The sequence below is a fragment of the Phalacrocorax aristotelis genome, chromosome 16 (assembly GCF_949628215.1).
Source record: "Phalacrocorax aristotelis chromosome 16, bGulAri2.1, whole genome shotgun sequence".
In the NCBI taxonomy this organism is placed as follows: Eukaryota; Metazoa; Chordata; class Aves; order Suliformes; family Phalacrocoracidae; genus Phalacrocorax; species Phalacrocorax aristotelis.
In genome coordinates, this window is record NC_134291.1 from 8650733 (window position 1) to 8672698 (window position 21966).

General features: G+C 40.1%; 1 protein-coding gene across 9 annotated transcripts in view; it reads right to left on the reverse strand.

Moving 5' to 3' along the window:
* Window positions 1–21966, reverse strand: part of CEP112 (centrosomal protein 112) — a 173385-nt gene that overhangs the window by 80487 nt on the left and 70932 nt on the right. For all 9 annotated transcript variants that reach the window (XR_012663397.1, XR_012663398.1, XM_075111460.1 and 6 more), the window contains one exon: window positions 10057–10239. Coding sequence is in view for 7 of the 9 variants with exons in the window: in XM_075111460.1 (XP_074967561.1) it covers window positions 10057–10239 (183 nt within the window). In the remaining 2 variants the exon portion in view is untranslated. The remainder of the gene's footprint in view (window positions 1–10056; window positions 10240–21966) is intronic.

The window sequence follows — 21966 nt, forward strand, 5'->3', positions numbered from 1 at the left end:
AGGCTTCCAAGAAGAGAAAAAGACAACTTGCAAAAAAGGCGTATACAGCTCTGTAAGCTTGAACATACATGCCTAACACACGTCCAAAGTCTATAGCTGAGGACACATGAAATTTTCTTCATCTGGAATTTCTCCAAATGCAGAACCTAAAATCTCTACTCTTACTTGGGTTTGAGGGAAAGCAGAAACACCAAATGGCAGCAGAAAAGACAAGGAGATAATGAATCAGGACGGGAAATGTGGAGCAATACAAAAGACTACGTGGGCCCTCCAAGGGCTCTGGCAGGGCAGCTGGTCCTGCCCGAGGACCAACTGCAGAGTCCCAGTTCAGAAAAGGAGGCAGGCAATGGTCTCTTCTGAGCTGACTTCCCTGAGGAGATGGATCACAGCGGGGCTGACCAGAGCACAAGACCAGCGACTGACAGGCTCCACCACCCAGGTCCAACAGGATTCCTCGCATTGCGCAGAGTTGCCTCATTTCTTTGGTTTGCATGTCCCACGGAGCCCGGTCAGGAGGCCTTCACTGGAACGTATTTGTTACTCACTGCTCAGAACTGGCAGGACAAAACTAAGCCTACACCTCACGTGGCGGGGCTTGCCAAGAGACAGTGCTTTGGTAGAAAAAGAGATCGAGCAGCTTGGAAGGGGTGGAGCAGAAACTGCCTCCTGGAGCTGAAACAAGGAGAGGGAGTTGGGAGCACACGCTGAGCGCAGCACTGGCGTGAGGAGCGGTGCTAAAAGAGTGCAGAGCACTTGGCTACCCCTCCAGCTGATGGGTTAGCAAATTCCTAACATCTGAGGCAGAAACAGAGACTTCGAAGAGTTGCTACAGCAGGGTTGGGCCAGTGGGCAAACAGCTGCAGAGATGTTTAACTGTAAAGCACTCGGCCTGGTGTCTGTGCCAATAACATCATCTTCAGATCCGCAGATAACCCATTGTGGGGTTTGGGTTTTGTTTCCCCTCAGAGCTCCTGTCTTATGAAATAGAGGAAAACCAGAGAAGTCTTCCGTTTTTGTTCCCAACTAAAGCAATATACGGAGGAATAAGCAGAGCAGCGGTAGGGCGCCCAGGACAGTGCAGTATGCCATAAGCATCTCAGCTGCAATTTGCTACTGGTTTTCCACTTGAAGGTTTCTCTGTAACACTTTAATGTGGGAGCATGCCGAGCTTTATGGATGGTCTCATATTTCTCAGCTGACGTATCTTCAGCCAAAGTATGTCAGCTACAGGAGAGGGCAAGGCTTTTCACTGGTTTTGTGATTTCTTCTTCCCCCATCATAAACCACATAAAAGAAAAATACAAATAATCAGCTCCCCAAAATTGCTATTTATTACCTCATCATGAAACCATCTACTGGACCCTGCAGTGGTATTGAGTAATGCCATTACTTAAACCATAAAGAGGTTGTATTTATTACTCAAAATTGGGAAAATTAGCATCCATATGGATCCTATTGTTTTAAGACCAGTAATACTGCCAAAACAAGTGGTGTTAACATTCCAAACTACAGATTGTCATAATTTCTCTTCTAGTGTTTCATTCTTTCATTTGGTATTTATAATACCTTTGAATTGAGGAACTGAATGGATCATAAAATCTCTCCTATCAGATAAATCATTTAACAGCTAGACTACCGTTCAAATCTTGATTTATGGTGGCAGTGAGTGGATGGAATTAACATCTGCTGACCTAAGGAAGAGAGACTGAATTGATTTTGGATAATCTTTCTCTAAAAGCAGGGACAAGAAAAAAAAGCACAGTCTAAAAAAATTAACTACTTAATTTGCAATACCTAGCACCTTAGTGGGTAGTCATAGACAGGACACCCTAACCTCCATCCCTGGAAAAATTATAGAGTAAAACTCCAGGAAATTAATTTCCAGGCACGTGAGGAATAAAAGGGTCACTGGGAACACCCAACCTGGATATACCAAGGGCAAATCATGCTTGACCACACTGTCTTCTACAATGAAATGGCTGACTCTGTGGAAAGGTGGTAATTATCAGTCTTTTATCTTGACTTTAGCAAGGCTTTTGATACAGACTTTTATCGCATCTGTATAGTCAAACTGAAGAGACATAGACTGGATGGGTGCACTACAACATGAGCACAGAACTCACTGCACCACTGGGTTTGAAGAACAGGAGTCAACAGGCAACCAGCTATAAGTGGCATTTCTCAAAGGTCAAATGGAGCTGACACAGCCCAACATCTCCATCAGTGACCTTGATGGTAGGACACAATGAACCCTGTGCGATACTGCAGACGACATCTCTTGGGGGGAAGCAGTCAGTATGCTGTAGAGCAGGGTTGCCATTCACAGGTACCTCAAACTCTGCGAGCTGGAGCAATGGGCCACTAGGACCTTCCAGAAGCTCAAACAACTGGGTTTGTTCAGCCTGGAGAACAGAAGACTAAAAAGGATTCTAATTGCTGTCTTCAACTAACTGAAGAGAGAAATTGTAGAGAAGACAGAGGCAGACTCTTGAAGGTGGCAGTGAAAGGACAAGAAGCTACAGATCCAAATTGTTACAACAGACATTCAAACTGGACATACAGGAAAAGAAATTGCACAATAGATTAGTAAGGCACTGGAGTAGGTTGCTCAGGGAGGTTGTGAAATCTCCATCATTGCAGATTTTCAAAACTCAGTTGGACTTGGCCCTAAGCAACATGATGTAATTTTGATGTTAGACCTGCTTTGAGCAGAAGGTTGGATGTGATGACCTCCAGAGGTCCTTCCAAACCAAATTGTTCTATGATGCTGTGAAAGACTTCAGTGTGACTCCTGATCTCCTATTAGAGCATGTCCCTTCAGCCATTCAGCGGAATGTTTGAAGTAGATATTGCTGCTGTTTTCCAAATTGCTGTTCTTGTTCTATGGATTGGGAGAAGTCAAATTCCTTCTATTCAACAACTCTCTCTAGCAAATTATAACTCTAAAAAGCGATTTTCAAAAGAACTAAAAACATTAACAAAGAATGTTGTGAGTAAGCAGCCCCTCCGTACAGCAGACATTTACCAAACCACAAGTTGAGTAGTAATATTTGGGACAATCTAATATCAGAGAAACTACATTCAAAAGAGAAGATTTTGACTCTTACACTTGGAAGTAATATCAATAAGCAACTTTCGAGTCTGCCTTTGCCATACACTGAACTTCAAAGAGAAAGCGCATGCTCCTTTTATTTCAAAATCAAGAGCTTACATCGTAAGTTGACCACTTCTGCAGAAGAGAAACACAGTATTTTTGCCTCTGCTTAGACATTATGTTACACCATCTCAAACACTACAGTTACTACCACCTGCTCTGTGTTTACTAACGTGCTTGATCATTTATTACTTCAGTATTCCTTTATATAACTTCAATTTTAAAAGTAATTTCACATTATGTATAGCATATTGTCTATTAGTGTTAAATATCCATTGTAACCACCACACACAAACCCTAGATGCAAAGCCACACCTAGTGCATGTGTTAAAAACTGGTGTAAAGATCCTTTACCCTGCAGATGAGCAAGGCTGATCTTACTTTTTCTCAGAGAAACTATTCTATATTTATCAATGTTTGTGCAGTGAATAGTAACTTTTTCCTAAACAAGGAGTATTGAGAGAAAATAAAATTAATGCCATATTGATATACACTCTGCTCCTGCGCAAGTGAAATCACATACTCCACCTTTTCAGTTGCCAATATTTAAAATTAAAATAAACAATGAATAGAAAATGTTGATTACAGTGTAAAAACAACTACCATATATATTCAATTTCATATTGTATAAATTCCTTTTTGCTGAAAAGAACTCCTCTTGGAATCAGAGTTCGTATCATGTGATGAGCTAGTTTCTATGGCAACTGCTTTCTCTTTTACATACACTGTAGACAGCACAAAATGTCAGTTCTCTCCTTAGCTAACTTAACATTTTTAATCAGAAAATGATAATTTATGCACCATCATGTATGGCTACCAAAAACCTCTTTAGTAAATATTTCAAATGTTGAACAGCCTGAAGTGTAAAAGGACAGAGGAGTAAATAACGTCACACCTCCTACACTGAATTCCTCTCTGTCTAATTTCAGTCCTATTGTAAAAAGTGAGACTGAATGAAAAACATGGAAGAGATCATAGATGATCACCCATTACAGCACAAGAACACTTTGATGGTTGCATTAAGCGAGGAAGTGGCAGATGTTTATAGCTTGTTCAACAGTCTTTTGAAAGGCATCTCAAACAGAAGCAGCAGCTTAGAAGCGGGGACCAGAGGCAGCGTGCTTGATGCAAAACAAACATGGCGAGGTGGCTTCATCTGAGCAAGGAAGGGGAAGGTGCACAGGAGGCCCAGATCCTCACCTTGATGGGGGTGCTTGAAGGAGGGAACCCTGGGCCTGGACTGTGTGCTTCAGTTCTACAGCAAAGGCTCACTGTTTCCCTATAATCTTAAAGATTTATGTCTATGCTGCAGTGCAAATTCTTCCCACAGCTCCTCTGCATTTACTCAAGTACAGCTGAAGCTAGCTGTGCTGATTACCAGTGCCCGATAGGGGAGAGTATTTGAGTGTTTCCCCAAGGAACTGGTGCATTTGGCCCTTTCACTGAACTCTCAACTTCACAACAATACTATTAGTTAAAGACCAGTTCGAATGTCTCTATAGGGCCCATCATCAGATCCTTGATTTTAGTAGATATTCCCCATCAATGGGATCCCTCCCAACCCCGAGTCAGCAGACTATGAATAACAACCAAGGAAAGCCACACAACTGCTGCAACAAATATTTGGTACTTCAAATATTTTACATCAACAGTCATGTTCATTATCCTGGGTTGATTGGTGGTAAATTAAACATGCTGCAATATAGCGAAAAGCTTTTGTTTAGGAAAGGCTAAAAGGGAACGGCTGTCTGTCTACAGAAGCCTGACTGTCAGCCCAACAGCTACTCTCCAAGTAAAACACAACAAACAAATATTTAGATTGCAACTCCATCATTTAGGTTGTCTGCAGAGAAAGCCTGCATAGCAAGCAATGCATTTCTTCTCATGCCAAAGACATCTTCTACTGAGAAAACAAAAAGAAGTCAAAGAAAAAATGAGTCATAGAATTTGTTTACTCAAAATTGTACACAGAAGTGACTTCAGTAGCACCAGCAACATCTGAATGTTTCACAGGCTACATCTATCTGTACCCTCCAGACACGATCAAGCAAACTGCTTCCACGAATACTGGAAGAACATCTCTGTGGAAACCGGTGTTTGGAGATATTAGAACAATTACCTGAAGTAGAAGAGTTGATCAGTGATTTACCTGTATGGTAACAACAGGGTCTCTCAGGTCAAAGTTTAAGAAAGTCTATTATTGTGAAACAAATGCTCCCAAATTCTTCCGTATTAGTATAGCACTGAAAAGTTACTGCTACAGAAATATATACACAGACAGAAACTGTGCATGTGTTGGGGTATTTAGTTATCATTACACAAGTAGATAGTATTTCTATTACTTTTTTTTACCTGTATTTTCTCTTGTCAATAGTTGATACAGCTCTCCATCACACAGACATATCGGCACAGTACCACTTCAGACTGACTACATACACAGGGGCAAGATAAACCTTTTATTGTTAACTCAACAGGCTCAAACGGCTCAGAATTAATTCAGACAAAACCAGGTGCAAAGCAACAGCTGCAGAAAGATTACTGTTTACAAGTGCAAAGAAGCAAATTTTCAAGGAGAAGAAGCCAGAAGAGGAAAGAAAGGATGCCCTATACATTGGGCCCCAGGGAAGGAGCTGCCTATTTCTGAGAAGGTAAAGCAAACTGGAAAGGTAAAGGCCAAGGGGATTACGGGAAGTGGAAAAAGCAAGAGAGGATAAAGGAGAGATACTTCAGCCACGGGAAAATACCTTATTAACACTTCTCACCACCACCTCCAGCCTGCTCTTTTTTATAGGAGCTTCCATTCCCAACGTGTGCGCTCGCATGACTTCAGAACTGCTCGAGGTTTTCCTTTCCCAGCCAGTAATGGTTTATCGAGAGCCCTAAGACACCCCCCAAACACCAGTGATCTTCTTTTGAAGCAGTCTCACTTCTGAGAGCATGTCTATGTTAAAGTGGAATACCATAACATCAGTGACAAATACTGGCAAAACGTGCCTCAGCATTCAAGCTACTCTTGACCCAATTACAAATGGATGAAAACAGTGGACCTGCCAATTATCTCATAACAGAACCTGGAAAGAGAATCCAGTTTCCTCACGGAAACTTTTTTTCCTTTCACTTTAGCGTAAAGCACCATTATTCTTCTACATTATTCTTCTTCTTGCTCAAAGGTCAATGGTCAAAGAACAAGCATGAAAATGATCCAACTTTGCATGGCAGTTGGAACATGAAAATCTCTGAGCTGGCTGAGGGCACGTGTCAGATGCTGGGGAGAGAATGACATTCACAGGATAAAGGGAAAATATAAGGGTACAACTGGCATCACGGCCACCACAGCCCATCAGGCATAGGTTATTAAAATCTCCTAACCTTGCTATCTTATTTTGCAGAAACAAACCAGCTGTATTATCCTCTGCAATCAGAAGTCTTCCTTCAGAAAACCACCAATTCAGTAGCCAGGCTGTTTTTATTAAAACAAAAGGAAGATCTTGATCATCCAAGGAGTTTCTATGGTTTGTGAACTAATGTATGCGCTAGAATTTTTAGGGAGGTGGGGAAAGAATAACGTATGAAACTATAGCTTAAAAATGGTCATTAAAAAAGATAATCCGGGTAATATATATATATAAAAAAAATCTAAATTAAATAGAAGTAGTGAATCAAAAGTACCTTTTGCTTTAAAAAAAATCCTGTATTATTAGCTACTATTTAAAGAATAACAATATTATGGCAGGCCATAGAAAACGTACAGAATTTAAAAGACTACAAGAACACAGCATGGTATAAAAGCCTTTGTACTGCTTTGACTTTTATTGACCTACATGTCAATTTACTCCTCCCCAAGCATTAAAACCTAGGTGAAAAAAATCAAAGCAAGCCTCCTAGAAATGGATAAATCCAAGAGCTAAAGTGGAATGCAACTGTTATCCAGAAATTCATCAGCAATACAAAAGGTCATCCACTTAAATCAAGTTCCTTTCCTGAAAATGTATTAAACTTACATTTCAAAGAAGCAGTAACATGGTTTTATATTTAATTAAAATCTGGCAATGCACTGAAAGCTTAATTTTTATACTTCAGTTCTGAGTAAAGCATTAATATATTCATAACCGAATAAAACCCAACCACGTTGTATACTGTCTTTTGTAGTAGCTGAAGACCTATATGAAAGCAGAGACCTTCGATATGCAATAAAAAAAGAAATTAATCTTTTCAGAAACATTATAAATTGTTCCGCAGTACTCAATCAGCTGTCTTTAGTAATATAGTAAGAAATACGTATTTTAAACATTTGCTAGTCTTTGATATGGAAAAGGATTTAAGAATAACAGTGAATACCTTTAATAACGGTGCTTTCACATCACTCACCAAACACTGAACAGATAGGTCCTTCAAACCAAGCTACTTGTATGTGATTAGCACTAATTATTATTTAAATTTTTTGAAATACCCAGCAAATCTACTTTTCATTTAGCGAAGCAAAATGGCCTCTTCTCCTGCCTCATAGCACCTCCGCTGTAATATAAAGCAGTCCTAAAAATTACCGCTGTCAAACATGGTACAATTTTAACAGGTTTTTAAAAAGCTATGTCTACGGAAACTCATTAAATCACTGTGAAATCTTTGTTAAGAGACCACCAAATGCTTCATAAAGGACATTGGCCATTAGTCAGGCCAGATGTCCAAAACACGTATTTTAGTAAACAAAGATTAAAAAAGGTTATTAAAAATATGTGCCATTATTCCACAAGAAACACCAGTATTGTCTATTGAGCTCACTGCAATGACAAAAGTGAATTCTAATATAAAGACCAGAGGAAGGAACGAAGAACGATTTATTTTCCAAAATGGAAAAAATATGCATCCTTGGAAGCAGATAGATTTTACTAGAATTTAAATAAACAACAGCTCTTCTAATCAAAGGCAACCGCATTTTCTTCCCTGATTTACATGTCATTCTCATGGCAGCAATGTTCTAATGACTGTACAGCGATATCCAAACTACAATGAAAAGCCCTGTAAAAAGGCCAAAGTTTTTGCTATTCAGACTGTTCAGATTTTTCCTAATAGCTGCGATAATTTCCTGTTTTTTACATAGCACCTGTAGCAACATTATATATGCCGTTGCAAACAGAAAGCACATCCAAACTTTGAGCTCCGGTCTTTGCCAGAAGTGACCCACAACAGAACTAAAAAGTGATACACTTACAAGACACCTCCCAGATTCTGTGAATTTGCTCCAGGCAGTTCCTCTATCTTGTATTCAGTGTTACACAGAGCAATACAGTCATTGTAATGAATGCTGGCGTGTAGAGAGAATAATTCTGTAAATAATTCTCAAACTGTTTTTTTAACCTGAGTGCCTCAGCTCTGCCTTTGCACGCAAACACGCCACCAGGAATGCAGGTGAGAGGACGACGCAACTTTGAAAAGCACTCACAAAGAGCTTTATAGTTAAGATGCATCTATCTTGGGCCAAAGAAAAAAAAGCAAAGACAAAAACCAATCCCTTCAACAATTTCAATATTTGTTCACTCTTATATTAAAGAGGAGAATAAAGGGCAAAGTTTAATTTTTCAGAAGCCATCTGAATATCCTCTTCCCAAGTGTTCTCACAAAAGTGTCTCTTGTTTTCCTTGGAAAACCATAATGGTGGAAATGGAGAAATAAGTCCTGGCTCTGCAATATATCCCTCATCCTCCCCCAACCAACCGTTTTTTTCCCAACAGACTTACTTAAGGCAGATTTTGATAGAGTCTGAGTCATCCAAAGGTAACAAAAAGAAAAATTCATTTTAAAATTAAATATTCAATTTCACTTAGCTACATTATGGCTGCCAGTAAAAGACACAGCCTCCTAGCCTACAGGGAAGTGAAGTGAAAACGCCTCAATGTCAGAGTCTTACATCTCATAGGGAAGGCGGTGGTGCGCGGAAAACATATGTCGTTAAAGGTGCCTTACCAAAGTGTCCAGTTTTGGTATAAAATAATCCATGCACGATAAGTAATTCTAATGCTGATTAGTAAAGATTATTTTCTGAATACTCTCTAAACTACAAAATCATCTTAGATTTTTCAATATTGACATTGCAGGCCTTTTTAATATAGGCTCTTAGGAAAATACAGCATGCCATTCTTACAAAATACATTGAAAAAATGCAATAAGATGTTTTTTGAACTGAAAACTCATAAAGATCATTTTCCATGCTGACAGTGCGCATTTCATCCAGAAGTTTGAAGAGTCAAATGCTACCCCAGCTGGGGGTTATTCTGCCAAATGGCTTCCAACAGTGACCACGGAGATGGAGGATGGGAGGGGTGTGTAGGAAAAGAAACGTGATGGTAAGCAACCCAAACCCACATCATCTTATCAAATACCCGACATACGTAGCCAAACACACAATGCAAATCTAGAATACAAAACTGAAACAAAAAGACATGAACAAAATGAAATAAAGCCATTTGTGAGTTACCTGCAGAGATCTAAAACAAAAAAAAAGCACACGAATGGAGCAGATACAATTCATACGGATTTGCCCAGGAAGGAGAAAAGGAGGGGTGAGTGTGAGGGCTGGGGGGGAGAAGAACAGATACCTTTTTTTCTTAAACAAATCCATCATGAAAGAAAATGAGACAAGATTATAAATAGGCCGAGTTATAGCGCACCATGGGATTTTTAATCTGGCTACCTGTGGTTTTTGCAGTTAAAGCCCTATTCAGCAGTGGGAAGGGAGGGGGGAAAGCGGGGAAAAAAAAAGAAAAAAGAAAAACAAAATCACGTTTACGTGCCAGTTTCGCAAATGCTCACACAGCGTGCATCACCAACAATGCTGGCAAACAGGAAACACTAATTATTAGCATTTTCTAATAAGCGTACGCCTTTCAAACGTTATTGATCGTTACCTGTCCGTCTCGTTTCCTGCATTCTTGAGTTTTACTCTCGTGCTCTGCCATGGCAGCGCGAAGCTGTTTTTCCAGTTTCTCGATTTCCCGTTCATGGTCTCGGACCAGGCAGTCCTTCTCTGCGTTGTGCTGCTGGAATAGGTGCGTCTTCTCCTGTTCATGCTCCAGCTTCAGCTCCACTATCTGATTGGACAGTGAGGAGTACAGTTCATCAATAGAACATCCTTGTCGTCATGACAACTCGTCTACAGCTTAATTTTCCCCTTAATTTCATCAAGTTGGCAATTTTATTTTTACGTCACTATTACCTCACCTTTTAAAAAGCCACCGTTAGCGTGACAGAATTCCTCCAGACAATTCCAACAATGGGGACAACCGAGCAAATCCAGCGCATCCTTAACCAATTTGTCAGTACAAATGTCAGAGCGGACAAAAAAAAAAAAAAAAAAACCACAAAAAAAACCCAACTTGCATTGTCGCATTCTGTGTTCGGTGCCCCCGTATCCGGCTGCTGCTCATCAGCAGGGCTGAGGATCCTAAATGGTTAATAAGCAGCCTGCTCTCCCCTTCGCTTAAGTATACACACACAACCCCCCCACCCCAGCAATTAAATCTTTTAAAGGTTTCTTTATGATTTCCAAAGCAAAAGCTCTTCCTTCAATATTCCTCAACGCTGTCGTATATACAGTTGTCTTTTTTTTTTAATAAAAAGAAAAAAGAAAATTATAAAAAACAAAGCTCTATTATCCCGTTGTCAGCTACGCTATCCCAACATAAACAGATGTATGTGTTCCAGAAGGGCACCTGCTGTGCTGCAAGCTTGCACCATGATTTCATAAGAAGCCCTCTATTCTCAGGATCCTTTCCCAGTCCGCACCACACTGGATGCTGTGACCTTGGCCAGTCTTAGCCTCTCCCTGCTAGACTGAATGGCAGCCCGAGACCAAGGGCCTGGTTGCCGCAGCTTTGATACTAATCCTCCCCGCCTGCGCACAATGGCACCCTACCTGGCCTGCACACTGGAGCAGCCAGGCTGCCTTTGAAGCAGGTGATGAATAGGGACGGCAGGAAGCCGCTTCCCCACTGAACTCCGGGCCACACAGCTGCTAAGAACAGTCACTTGGATTTTTCTTCAGTTTTGGTGGATTTCGGGGCGGGGGGGAGAAAAAAAAAAAAATGCTCTTATCATGAATATGGTGGGTTATTTTCAGCGTGAGAAAAAAAGCGAACGGGAGGAGCCGGCTGTGTGTGCGCCGAGAGCGCCCCGGCACCTTATCTTAAAGCTGTAGCATTGAATTCTGGAATAATATTAGCTGTTTGCGTGGCTTTTGGGTTTAAAGTTTGAAGCGAAGTAAAAAAGAACACATTTTCTCAAACTACAGATCAGCGTCTTCTGGGTTGAAAAGTAAAATATGTCATCCATGCTGCGGCCGGGAGCACCCTTCCGAAAACGGAGCAAGTAGAAGAGATGTGATATTCTACGGTTTAATGTATCTACATTATTTATAATACTAAAGAGCTCATTAACAGACATCTGAAGTCCCCGAAGGAGTTAACCCCTGCCAGGAGGCACACATAATCTGTACTGGGCCTGGGATCCTTACACAAAGTTCTTTAAGTCAGGTTTTTGCCCAAGGTTTGTGTACAAAACTGGTTTCTTTTCAGATGCTATCGGTGTCCCCAGTGCACCTAAATGAAAGAATTCTTCCTCCCTAAAATAATTGTAAAGGCTTGGCCTGAGTTATGGGACAAAATGTTTAGTGGTTTTTCATCAATCAGACCTGAATAAAAAGAAATCATGTCAACACGAGAGTTCTTTTTATTCAAACATTTTCTTTTCTTAATTCTTGGATTTTCAGCTGGTTGCGCCACGTAAGGTCCGGGGCAAGACAGTTTATTGTGGGGAACTTCAATTATTTAGGTTGTCACTTCTATAACTGAAGACCAGAATTGGCAGCAAGCAGGGAACGCGTGCTGGAAGGGGCGAGGGACGGATCCTGCTTCTTCGACCAGTTACATGATACACCAGTTTACCCAACCAAAGTAACTACAGTTTTATTTAGCAATCTCTTCACCTACAGCGTTTATATTATAGATGCAATGTTTTTGAATTTAGGAGCCGGAAAGAGCTAAAAGGGATCGGTCCTCCTGCATGCAGGAGGGGTGTCCCCCCGGCGGCTACGTGGGAAGATAAAGGAAGTATGGCAGTGTGCGGGGAAGCGCTTTACAAAAGGCAAATTTGTTGAAGAAAAAACCCTCACCACTTAAAGCAAAGTATGCCCCATGATGGTTTTGTTTTGCTTTTTAGAGATTTCTGGCAGGGAGCAGAGGTGGAAAGACTGGAGAAGAGAGAATGGATGGGGATGAGAGCATTTTCTTCCTTCAAGTTCAAAGACCCAGAAAACCCATCTTCCCTAATGAATATTAACAAGTACCCCACGTTTGTTACCAACACAATGTGCTTTCCTGTACAAATAACATGAAGTGACTGAGTAGCTATTTGACTGCACTGGTGAACGCTCACTGAACCTCCTGTTCTCCTCAGAACTGCTGCCAAACACTACAGTTTCTCTTCCACTCCTCCCTCTCCCATTCTTGTATTGTTGTTGGTTGTTTTTTTTTTTTAGGAAAAAAAATTAATGTATACTACAAAAGGGAAAAAAACCCAACCATGCTGTTTTCCAGCAACACCAGGATGACTTCATCACAGGAAGCTGCATGAAAACGATATTAATTCTTCATAAATCAGTATGGATTCTGTCTCCTCTTTGAGGTAGAGAGAGCCTTTATGAATGATATAACAAAACCACCTCCTTTAAAAATTGTGTCACGTTGAGATCTTTCTGCATCTACCCCGGACACTTAGTACTTCATCAGATTACACTAAAATGTCTCCTCAAATCCAGCATACAAGTGCCTAGAAGACAGGCCGTTTTAGGTGCTATACATTTCAGACAGACAAGCAACATGATTTTCACAATGGGAATTAGGGGAGACACTGAAAAGAAACATTCGTTAAATAATAGTGTGCACCCTATTACCATAATCAGATCGTATTCATTGTGGCTTAGATGTTTCCTCATTTTGCCCTCCCAAAGATGAAAATCTCTTACTCTCTTCCCTGCGCATCTGTTCCTGTCCCCAGCCATGGCCTGCACACTAAATCAAGAAGGACTGTCTGACCTGATGTAGCTGTTCTTGCCATGAAATGCTGTTATTACCAAGTAACACAAGTATTTTAAAATTATGGTCTCCCCTTATATGAACCTTTCATTTTTTATTTCTTTCCACACCAGTATGATAGACCATACTCAAGGCAACAGCCAACAGCTGATTTACTAAGCCATCACCAGAATTACACCATTTATTTTTAAATTTCTGCTTTTAACTGAAATGTAACAATATTTCCTTACTCTTGCAGAGAAAAGAATGTTAAAAAGAAGACAAAATTCTTAACAAAAAGCTAAAAAAGATTAATCCAAGAACTGTGACAGTCTTTTTTTTTTATTCATCTGCATAAATACACACAAACTGCCGAACAAATCTGGCAATGTGGTCCATGCCCATCCTACGCAGGACACCGACAACCGCAGCTGCTTATGAGCGATGGCCTTTAACACAGGCAGACTTAACTGCACCCTAATGTGGAGGTGCTCTAGAACAACCTGCTAAAACGAGAGACAATCTAATAAAGACCTAAAACAAAATCATGACGTTGTTCGCACTGGTTCGGTTTGTACATCTGAAGAACAAAGACCTACAGTAAATAGCCTGCTGATTGCAGAAGATATTTTCGGAAGCCAAATACTTGTAATATCAACATCAGCAAATACCTTTTTTAAAGTCCCTAATATAGACAAGACCTTCTACTCTCCAGTTTTTGCTTTTACATCACACACTAAGTTTAGGCTTTTCAATTTTAGAACAATTTTGACTTGTTCTCAAGAACAAGTATGCCTTTGAAATTCTTTTTATAGTCCCCAAAGGAGGGAAAGGAAATTAGTTAGCTCACTACTTCTTTGAAAAATGTAGCTGCTACAATAAATATTTGACACCAAAGTATGAAAATTCATGTAAATTTATGTCCACAATTCCTGAAATATTGTGAGTAACACCTATATAAAATATAGCTTTGCATGGCAGGATGATTTTATTAGCGCTATTTTGGCACGCCTGAACTTCTGAGGGCTGGAGAAGCCACCAGTAAGTTACACACGTCATGACAAAGAACTGAACTGAGCTCACTCGTACAGCGTGCGCATAACACGTCTGTTTTGCTGCAATTCTATCTTATAAGCATTTCAGAGTGTTTGTAAATCAGGTGACTTCATTATCTTTACCCTGCTCAAAACCAGCCCTCACCTCTGCCCAGCACAGCATACAGCACATGATCTATCCCCAAATAACAACTCTGGTAAAATGTAGCGTTTTCTGGCTCCTAAGCCTATAAATAAACGTGCGTGTTTCATGAGGATATGGGGATTACCCATCTCCGCAAATATACTGCTTCTAAAAGTAATCTGATATAACAGGCTGGAGGATCGAGTATTAATCATGCTGGGTTCTGGCTTAGCATAACTTTGGGCAGAAGAGAGGAATCTTCACTGCAAGGCAAGAGAGCATACCAGAACTACCTCGCAGCAGAAAAATTAAATGGATTTAAAAGTACACTTTTTTTTTTTTTGAGATTTTGCTATAATTCGCAACACAAAGTACTCCCATGATAAAAGGGCTGTAATGAGCCAAGGGCAAATGGACAGTGAAAATTACACCAGTGCAGAACCACCTATTACCACCGAAGTAGCAAGTACATACAGGGGAATGCACATGCATAGCGAATGCATTTTATTTTTTACTTCATTGCCAGCTGCAATAATTTAATTGGCGTAACCATGTTTCCTGTTATACTTCACCTTATAATCAACCACTAATAACTGTATTTCAACTGGAAACTAAGAACTGCAAGAAATTCTCTAAAAGTGACAAGCTGGTCACCCAAGCTGTACTCCCCTCTACAACAATGTACCTGAGTGGTCTCACTATGTACATAAAATTATATACCTGATCTTTAAGTTTTTACTTACAAAGGCCTTCCAGAATTGTAATATTTTTGAGTACAGACAGTTTAAACTTCACCTCAATCCTCCTACCTTCCCAATCCTCCTGCCATGAGTAATTTGGTTTTAAATCACCAACATCCTGGAAATGAAGTTGCATCCCTGTGATTAAACCCCACTTAGTCCCGTGATGAATGCCAGGAGGTCCCGCTCCCCTCCCCAGCCCACCTGCTCCAGTAAAGCCAATGCGGTCTGCAAACAGACTTATTTCTTTCAAACAAACATACTTTGAGTCACTGCAAATGCCTATTTGTAGCAGGCTCTGGTACACAGTCTTTGTTTAGGGATTCGGAGTTTGTCCAACGACCTTCTTTGAACACTGAGAACCGACTTCACAGGCGTTCGCAGTCGGACTTGCTATTTACTGCAGGCACCAATTTATGTTCCTGGAATCGTCTTCCCTCTCCCTCCTCGCCCCCAAAGCTGATTCTGTTGACTATACAGGGAGCTCAGGCTTTTAACTCTGAATCACACACGAGTTAGATGCCTGAAGGAGACAGTGTAAATACCCATCTGTCTGGTTAACAATTCTGTAAACAGCAACGGTACAGCAAGAAGACTTCCACCCACTCTTTACTCGGAGGTTAAATTCATATCCTTTTCCCATTTGTGAGTTTTAGCTATATCGTGAAGTGAAAAGTTGATGTTGATGATTGAAGAAACTATTCCTCAGATATTCTGCGCAAATGGCATTCATCTGTGTGTTAGGATGGTTCAAAGGAAACATTTATGCATCCTAGATTAATTTATTAAACGAAATTTATGCAGCTTGTTGCTGATGACATGAAAAATTTAGAGCCTCTGCTAATGTGCTCATTTGGCCTCCATGCAAGAACAGACTGTATTTCAATTATCTTAGACTATAGACAAAGAGGAGAGGAACAAAGCTTTTTACAGGCTGTGTCCTTATAACTAAACCAGCATACTAAAAACGGATCGTGAATCTCTGACTATAACGGGACTGTTTAAAGTACAGCTAAGAAATGCCTGGAACGTTGGTCTGCCTGAGGAATACCGTATTTCAAGCACGTCTTTGCAAATGTTTTCTTCACTCGAGTGGGTAACAGAGCGGTCAAAAAGAAGCTAGAACAAACAGAAAAGGAGGAATAAGGGCAGAAGAAAAGCTAGGATGTAAGTGCGGTGGCAGGAACTCTTAACTGAGAAAAAGTACGGGGACAAAACAAGCTGAATGTCAAGCTTGTTATCCCTATTAGCGTGTCCGGCTGGATGCCTCTGAAGGCTTCAGCATGGCACTGGAGTCAGAGTTTAAGGTGCACATACAAGGGTTGTGCCTTGTGATAGGACTGATGATGTTTGCAGTAGTTCTGAAGAGAAGACCATCTGCTGGAAGATCAATTGAGCTAAAAGTAATATGCCAAATAAACATGGTAAGGTTGGTTTTGGGACTGTAAACTCAACACATGCAATGTAGAAGCAGCATCTATCCTCCCCGCTTCCTTCCTTAGAAAGGCAGATTGGCCGTGGTTAAAGCAGGAGGTAATAAGGAATGCTGGCTCCTGGAGAGCCAACTCGTGCTCAATGGACTCTTCAGCTCATGCCGCCTCTCCAACAGACCCCTTTTGCAGGACTTGCCTCTCCAGTGCTCCTGATCCATGGGACTAAATGACATTTCTCAGCCTAAATAGCTCTAGGCTCCATTGCACAGGCTTTTCACAGCCACTCACAAATTCTTTTCAGAGACAGTACTTATTTTCCCTGAGGAGCTTCCTTGCCAGTCCCATCACCAAGTCACAGCAGTTTCTTGGTTTAATGCTTAATCCTCGCTTTTTACTTCTATTCCTTACCTACGCTGTATTTTCCCCCTTCTCACAAGGTCACAGCCTTCACACCACTCTCTTATACACAAACTGTTCTGGCTCCATTTCCCAGAGAGGAAATGGAAATTCTCAGGAAGACTCTTCAGAACATTTAGCTGCTGAACTCCTGAACATCTGAAGTAAGCAATGTTTATTACCTACATACACTTGAGTGGATCTTCAGGAGAAAAATAAAAAAAACCAGACCCAGGTCAAAAATACCCTACCTTCAGATAAAAAACAGACCCAGGTCAAAAATACCCTACACCTCTAGCATTTCAAGGAATTATCACTACAATTTTAAGCAAAATCAAAACAACGTCATCTCAGCCTTGATAATCCAAACACTGGTGAAATCTCTTGGCACAAAGTTGAACAGTTAAAAAATATCCCAGGAGATGCCCAACCATTAGATGTTAAACTAAATAACACTTTAGAATATTTCCAAGCAACTGAGTATGAGATTGTGCTTGGAATCTTAACATTAGGCTAGCACTGAATAAGATGTTTGGTTTTAAATGTATACACTTACGTATAAAACCAATGGTTGTGATTATAAAATTCATATTTTACCTGAGATAACCTCACTCTTTTCTTTAAATTAACCTCATTAGAAAGATATAAAAGACATACAGAAAGATCTAAGGAATATTCCTCCTCTCCTCCTAATATGTTCCTCTGCTCCAGCACATGGCTAAAACAAGAACAATTTCCCAACACTACCTTGGATACTTGTCCTTGCTGCTGGCACGTAAGATTACAGCCATGCTTTTTTCACTTTTAACCAGCTGATTCTGCACTTCTTTACCTCTTTTTCTTTAATATTAAAAGGCACATTTAAGCTCAACCACGTCTTTGTCTTGCTCTCAACTTAAAAGCGTAGGCTACTTCTCTCATCTTTACTGGGTGTTTAACAAAATCACTTTGAAATCATGTTAAAATATTTCAGAAGGTCTCCTGTTTCTTTCCTATTTGGCTAAATAGGACAAGAGGACAACTCTAATTACTCCTTCACGAGTTTTACAGAAGTCAGAACCCAACAATAAATGTAGCAAGAAAGGATTTCCTGAGATATGGAGAGATTCTTCAGCTATCACGTAATAGCTTTCCACTTTGCTGTGGAGGCATGAATAATTATTATTTTAAAATGGAATAAACACCATTAAAGAAAAGATGAACCAAAACAAAAGGCTTATTTATACATTCAGGTTGGCATCTGATCTCAGACAGTATATCCATAACTCAGCAAGTAACGTCATCGTGCTACCACAATAATTCAACTTTTTCATAGTGCGTGCTCCCTGCTAGGAAAATGAAATTTCATAGACTTTGGCTCTCCTACTGATCTTGCACCTCAATTTTTTTTCACTCAGTCATAGCACTACAGTAACTCTTTATAGCAAAAAATGGGTTTAACAGTGATCATAGTGATCTATTATTGTACTTTTTTTTAAAAAAAGGACAAGCTAATGTCATTTAAACGTTAAGATCTTCAGAAGTTCACTGAAAGTGTTCCACTCATGACAATTTATGAAAATCTGCTTGAAATGAAGGTAAGTACGTGCTTGACTCTGCTGAAAAAGTCCCTGCGTGAAGCCCTGCTCCACCACGAGCACTCTGCTGGGCTACTACAGCTTGCCCCAAGGGACGAGCTCTCAGAAAGTGCCCAGCCGACTGGATATGGGAAAAAAGCAAACTCATTAACTTTTCTGTCAAATTTGCCTGCCTTAAATCCGTTACTGTAGAGTTTGGGCACATGCTCTTTCAAACATTTGGGCTTGTGGAAAATGATTCCAGCCGAAACACTTCCCAGGTATTCTGAGCTAAACTGAGGACGTAATTAGAAAGTTGGGGTGGGGGGGGAGAAAAAGGGGGGGGTGAAAAAACCCAAACAACCTTTTTTCCTGTGCTGACGGTGCCATAAAGCCTGACTATAGATACTGCAACCATTTCAAAGGCAGGAAAGGCTGAGGCCTTCACTGTGGTGTCCACTGGCTTTGAAGTGCCGAAAGCAGCTGCTCCCGGCAGATAGGAACCGTGGTGCTGCTGGAGTTATTTTTTTCTTCAAAATATACTTTCAAATCTAACAGCTGCAAGTAGAACAAAGTTGAGCTAAAGTATATTTAAAGAAAAAAAAGCCACCAGTTTCTAAGAGTGTTCTCAGTGGATACTTCAAAAGAAAGTGGCACTGAATCAGATGAAGCTGGAACCAGGAGTGACACGACAGCTGAAACCAAATACTGCAAGATCCCAAATTTTGTCTTTGCTTTATTAACTTTTCAAATGCATTTGAATCCATTAACAAAATATTAACTGCCACAGTTTTGTATGTTTTTTTTTCTATTTCTTTTTCAAGGAAAATAAAAAAAATTGTATATATCTCTATATATCAGGTTATTTATTGATATAAATATCATTTAAATATAAATATATAAATATATCAGTATACCTAATCTGTAGGCAGAGCAATCTTTCAGCCCCAACACCAACAGCCCATGTTCATACCAGTAACCTCTCTGAAATCAAATTTCAAGGAGAATACTGTGAAGCACAGGCAACTATTCATGCAACACAGAGAGGTAAAACCACAGCTCTCAAGCTCCTACTCTTCCGCGATGTGTCTCAGGTTGGAGAACTGGATAACACATCAGTTCATTTGGTTCTTCATTACCAACTTGATTAAATTTATGGGCAACTGAATTGGCTGGTATGCTGCCCGTGCTACCTCTGCCACTCACCATGCCAACCTACACAAAATGTATCTGAAGGTCAATTTTCTTTCCCTTTGTGTATAAATTCCATTTGACATTTAGAATCAGCCACTTGAGGCAGAGCATCTCAAAGCAATTACTACGTTTCTCAGGTAACTGAAGTATCCGGGTTTTGGTTGGTGTCTATTTCCCGACTGGAAGTCTGCTAGAGCCCTGCTGAAATGCACCACCAATTCTAATTTACTGCTCTATTTAAAGTTTAAGTCAGTCTATTTCTCCCCGAGCAACCACCAAAGAAATATGCAGTAAAACAAGGCAAGGAAAAGTCTGCTTTAAAAATGGTTTAGAAGTTCTGAAGCATAAATAGAGAGTAATACAGAGAAACAGAAGTTGGAACTACTGACAGGAAATTTTAAGAGTGGAAGAACTGAGCTCATACCACTCTGTGGCTGGACTGAAGGAGCTTTGTACTGCAGAAATGACAATACAAAAAGAATGTAGTTTCCAGTGATAACCCATTGCAATCTGCAGGAAGGGTCGCATATTTTTCATGTTCGCAAGCTTTCAAAGAACATTCCAAATGAAATATGAAGAGAAATAATTTTTTAAAAAGGGCATAAAGAGGATTCCTCTGAAAATTCTTCTGAGGCTCTCATTGTTTAGCTGTTCAGTGCTGAAACTCTTTTCTTGGGTTTTAGTGATGTTTCATAAAGCCTAGCTGTTCTTTCTTACAGTAAAAACTAGTTATCCTAAATAAAAGTGAAGCAGGAAGCACCTCCTCTTAGTGGAAAATGCTTTCACTGATGTTTACCATATGATCAACATTGTTACAGAACACCAATGTAAAAGATTCACCAAAAAGTTAAGTAACACATTCATTTCCTTTTTTTTTTTTTTTTTTGATCCAGTCTCCAAAAGGTCTGAATATAATAGGCACGATGATACAAGAAAACAAAAAAATAAACCACTACTAGGCATTATCATTTTTGTTTAATGTGCAAAACCAGCAGGTTATTTGGCAGAAGATTGTGCCAATGGCTTGGTAGCTCTTGCCGGGTATACCGAGTAAGAAAATTACCATTTGTAGGTAGGAACAGGATTGTCATAACCTCTGATGAAATTCAGATTTGTACTTATCTCTATAGATCATGTTCCTAAATCTGGGAACAAAATCTTTGAATAAATGCTTACTTTGGACTTTAAAGATGCACCGCAAATTATGAGAACTGTAAAGAAAAAAGTGAACCAACCATATCACTAAAATGGTGTGAATATAAGATTTCACAAAAAAATAACCCCAACACTTCCCATCATCCTCCCTTCAGTACGTCCTTTAAACCACACATCAGACTTCCTCACCTTTAATGCAAGCAATGGTTGCAATGGCTTTCATGTGAATAAATCATTTGAAGAAAATCCACTGCCATGATTACACAGTAGTGACTGCATTTGTGCTTTCTACCCTTTATTCCAGAGATCATACTAAATCATGGCAGAGAGGTAGAATTCTTACTGTTCTCTTAGCAAGTGAGGTCATCCGCAAGACAAAACCCATGAAACAAAACCTCCCAATATCTCTGTAACCGGGACTGTTCCTGAATCCTTAAACAGAAGAATCATAAATAATATCACCCAGTAAAACAAAACGCCTCTGGAGATGTACCTATTGCTCGGGACAGCTTCTCACCCTTGGTCAGGTGACAACACAAGCAGTAACGCTGACAATTCTGAGCGAGGATAAGGAAAATACTTTGGTCAGAACCAACAACTCCCTTCGATTCAAATCTAGGCTGAGCGCCATGCCCAAAACACTATTGTTCCTCCCAAGCACAGGCGAAGGTCTCTCTCAACACCTACCAAAGTGATCCTGTTCCTTAATTAGTTGAAAATGCCCCTTCCAGATGGACCAGAGCAGGTCTTGTACCACAACCCAACTGCAGCATTTCATCCTCTTACCAGCACAGAAAATAAACAGAAATGAAACCACATCTCCCTGATGGATATGTAAACTTACATTCATGCAAAAGCATTGATAAGAGACAACCTCAAGCGTATGGACTAACTGTATCACTGCTAAAAATTTTTTTTCTATCCTTTAACAGGTGTTACCAAACAGACACCATTTTAGTTTCATGACAAAGTACCACCTTACGCAAGTGTTCGATGGGCTGTTTCAGCTGCATAGCTCTTGAGTCTATGTCACGCGATAATTTCTCTGCTTCCATTTCTGTTTTTTCCCTTTACACTTCGCAACGCTACTGAACT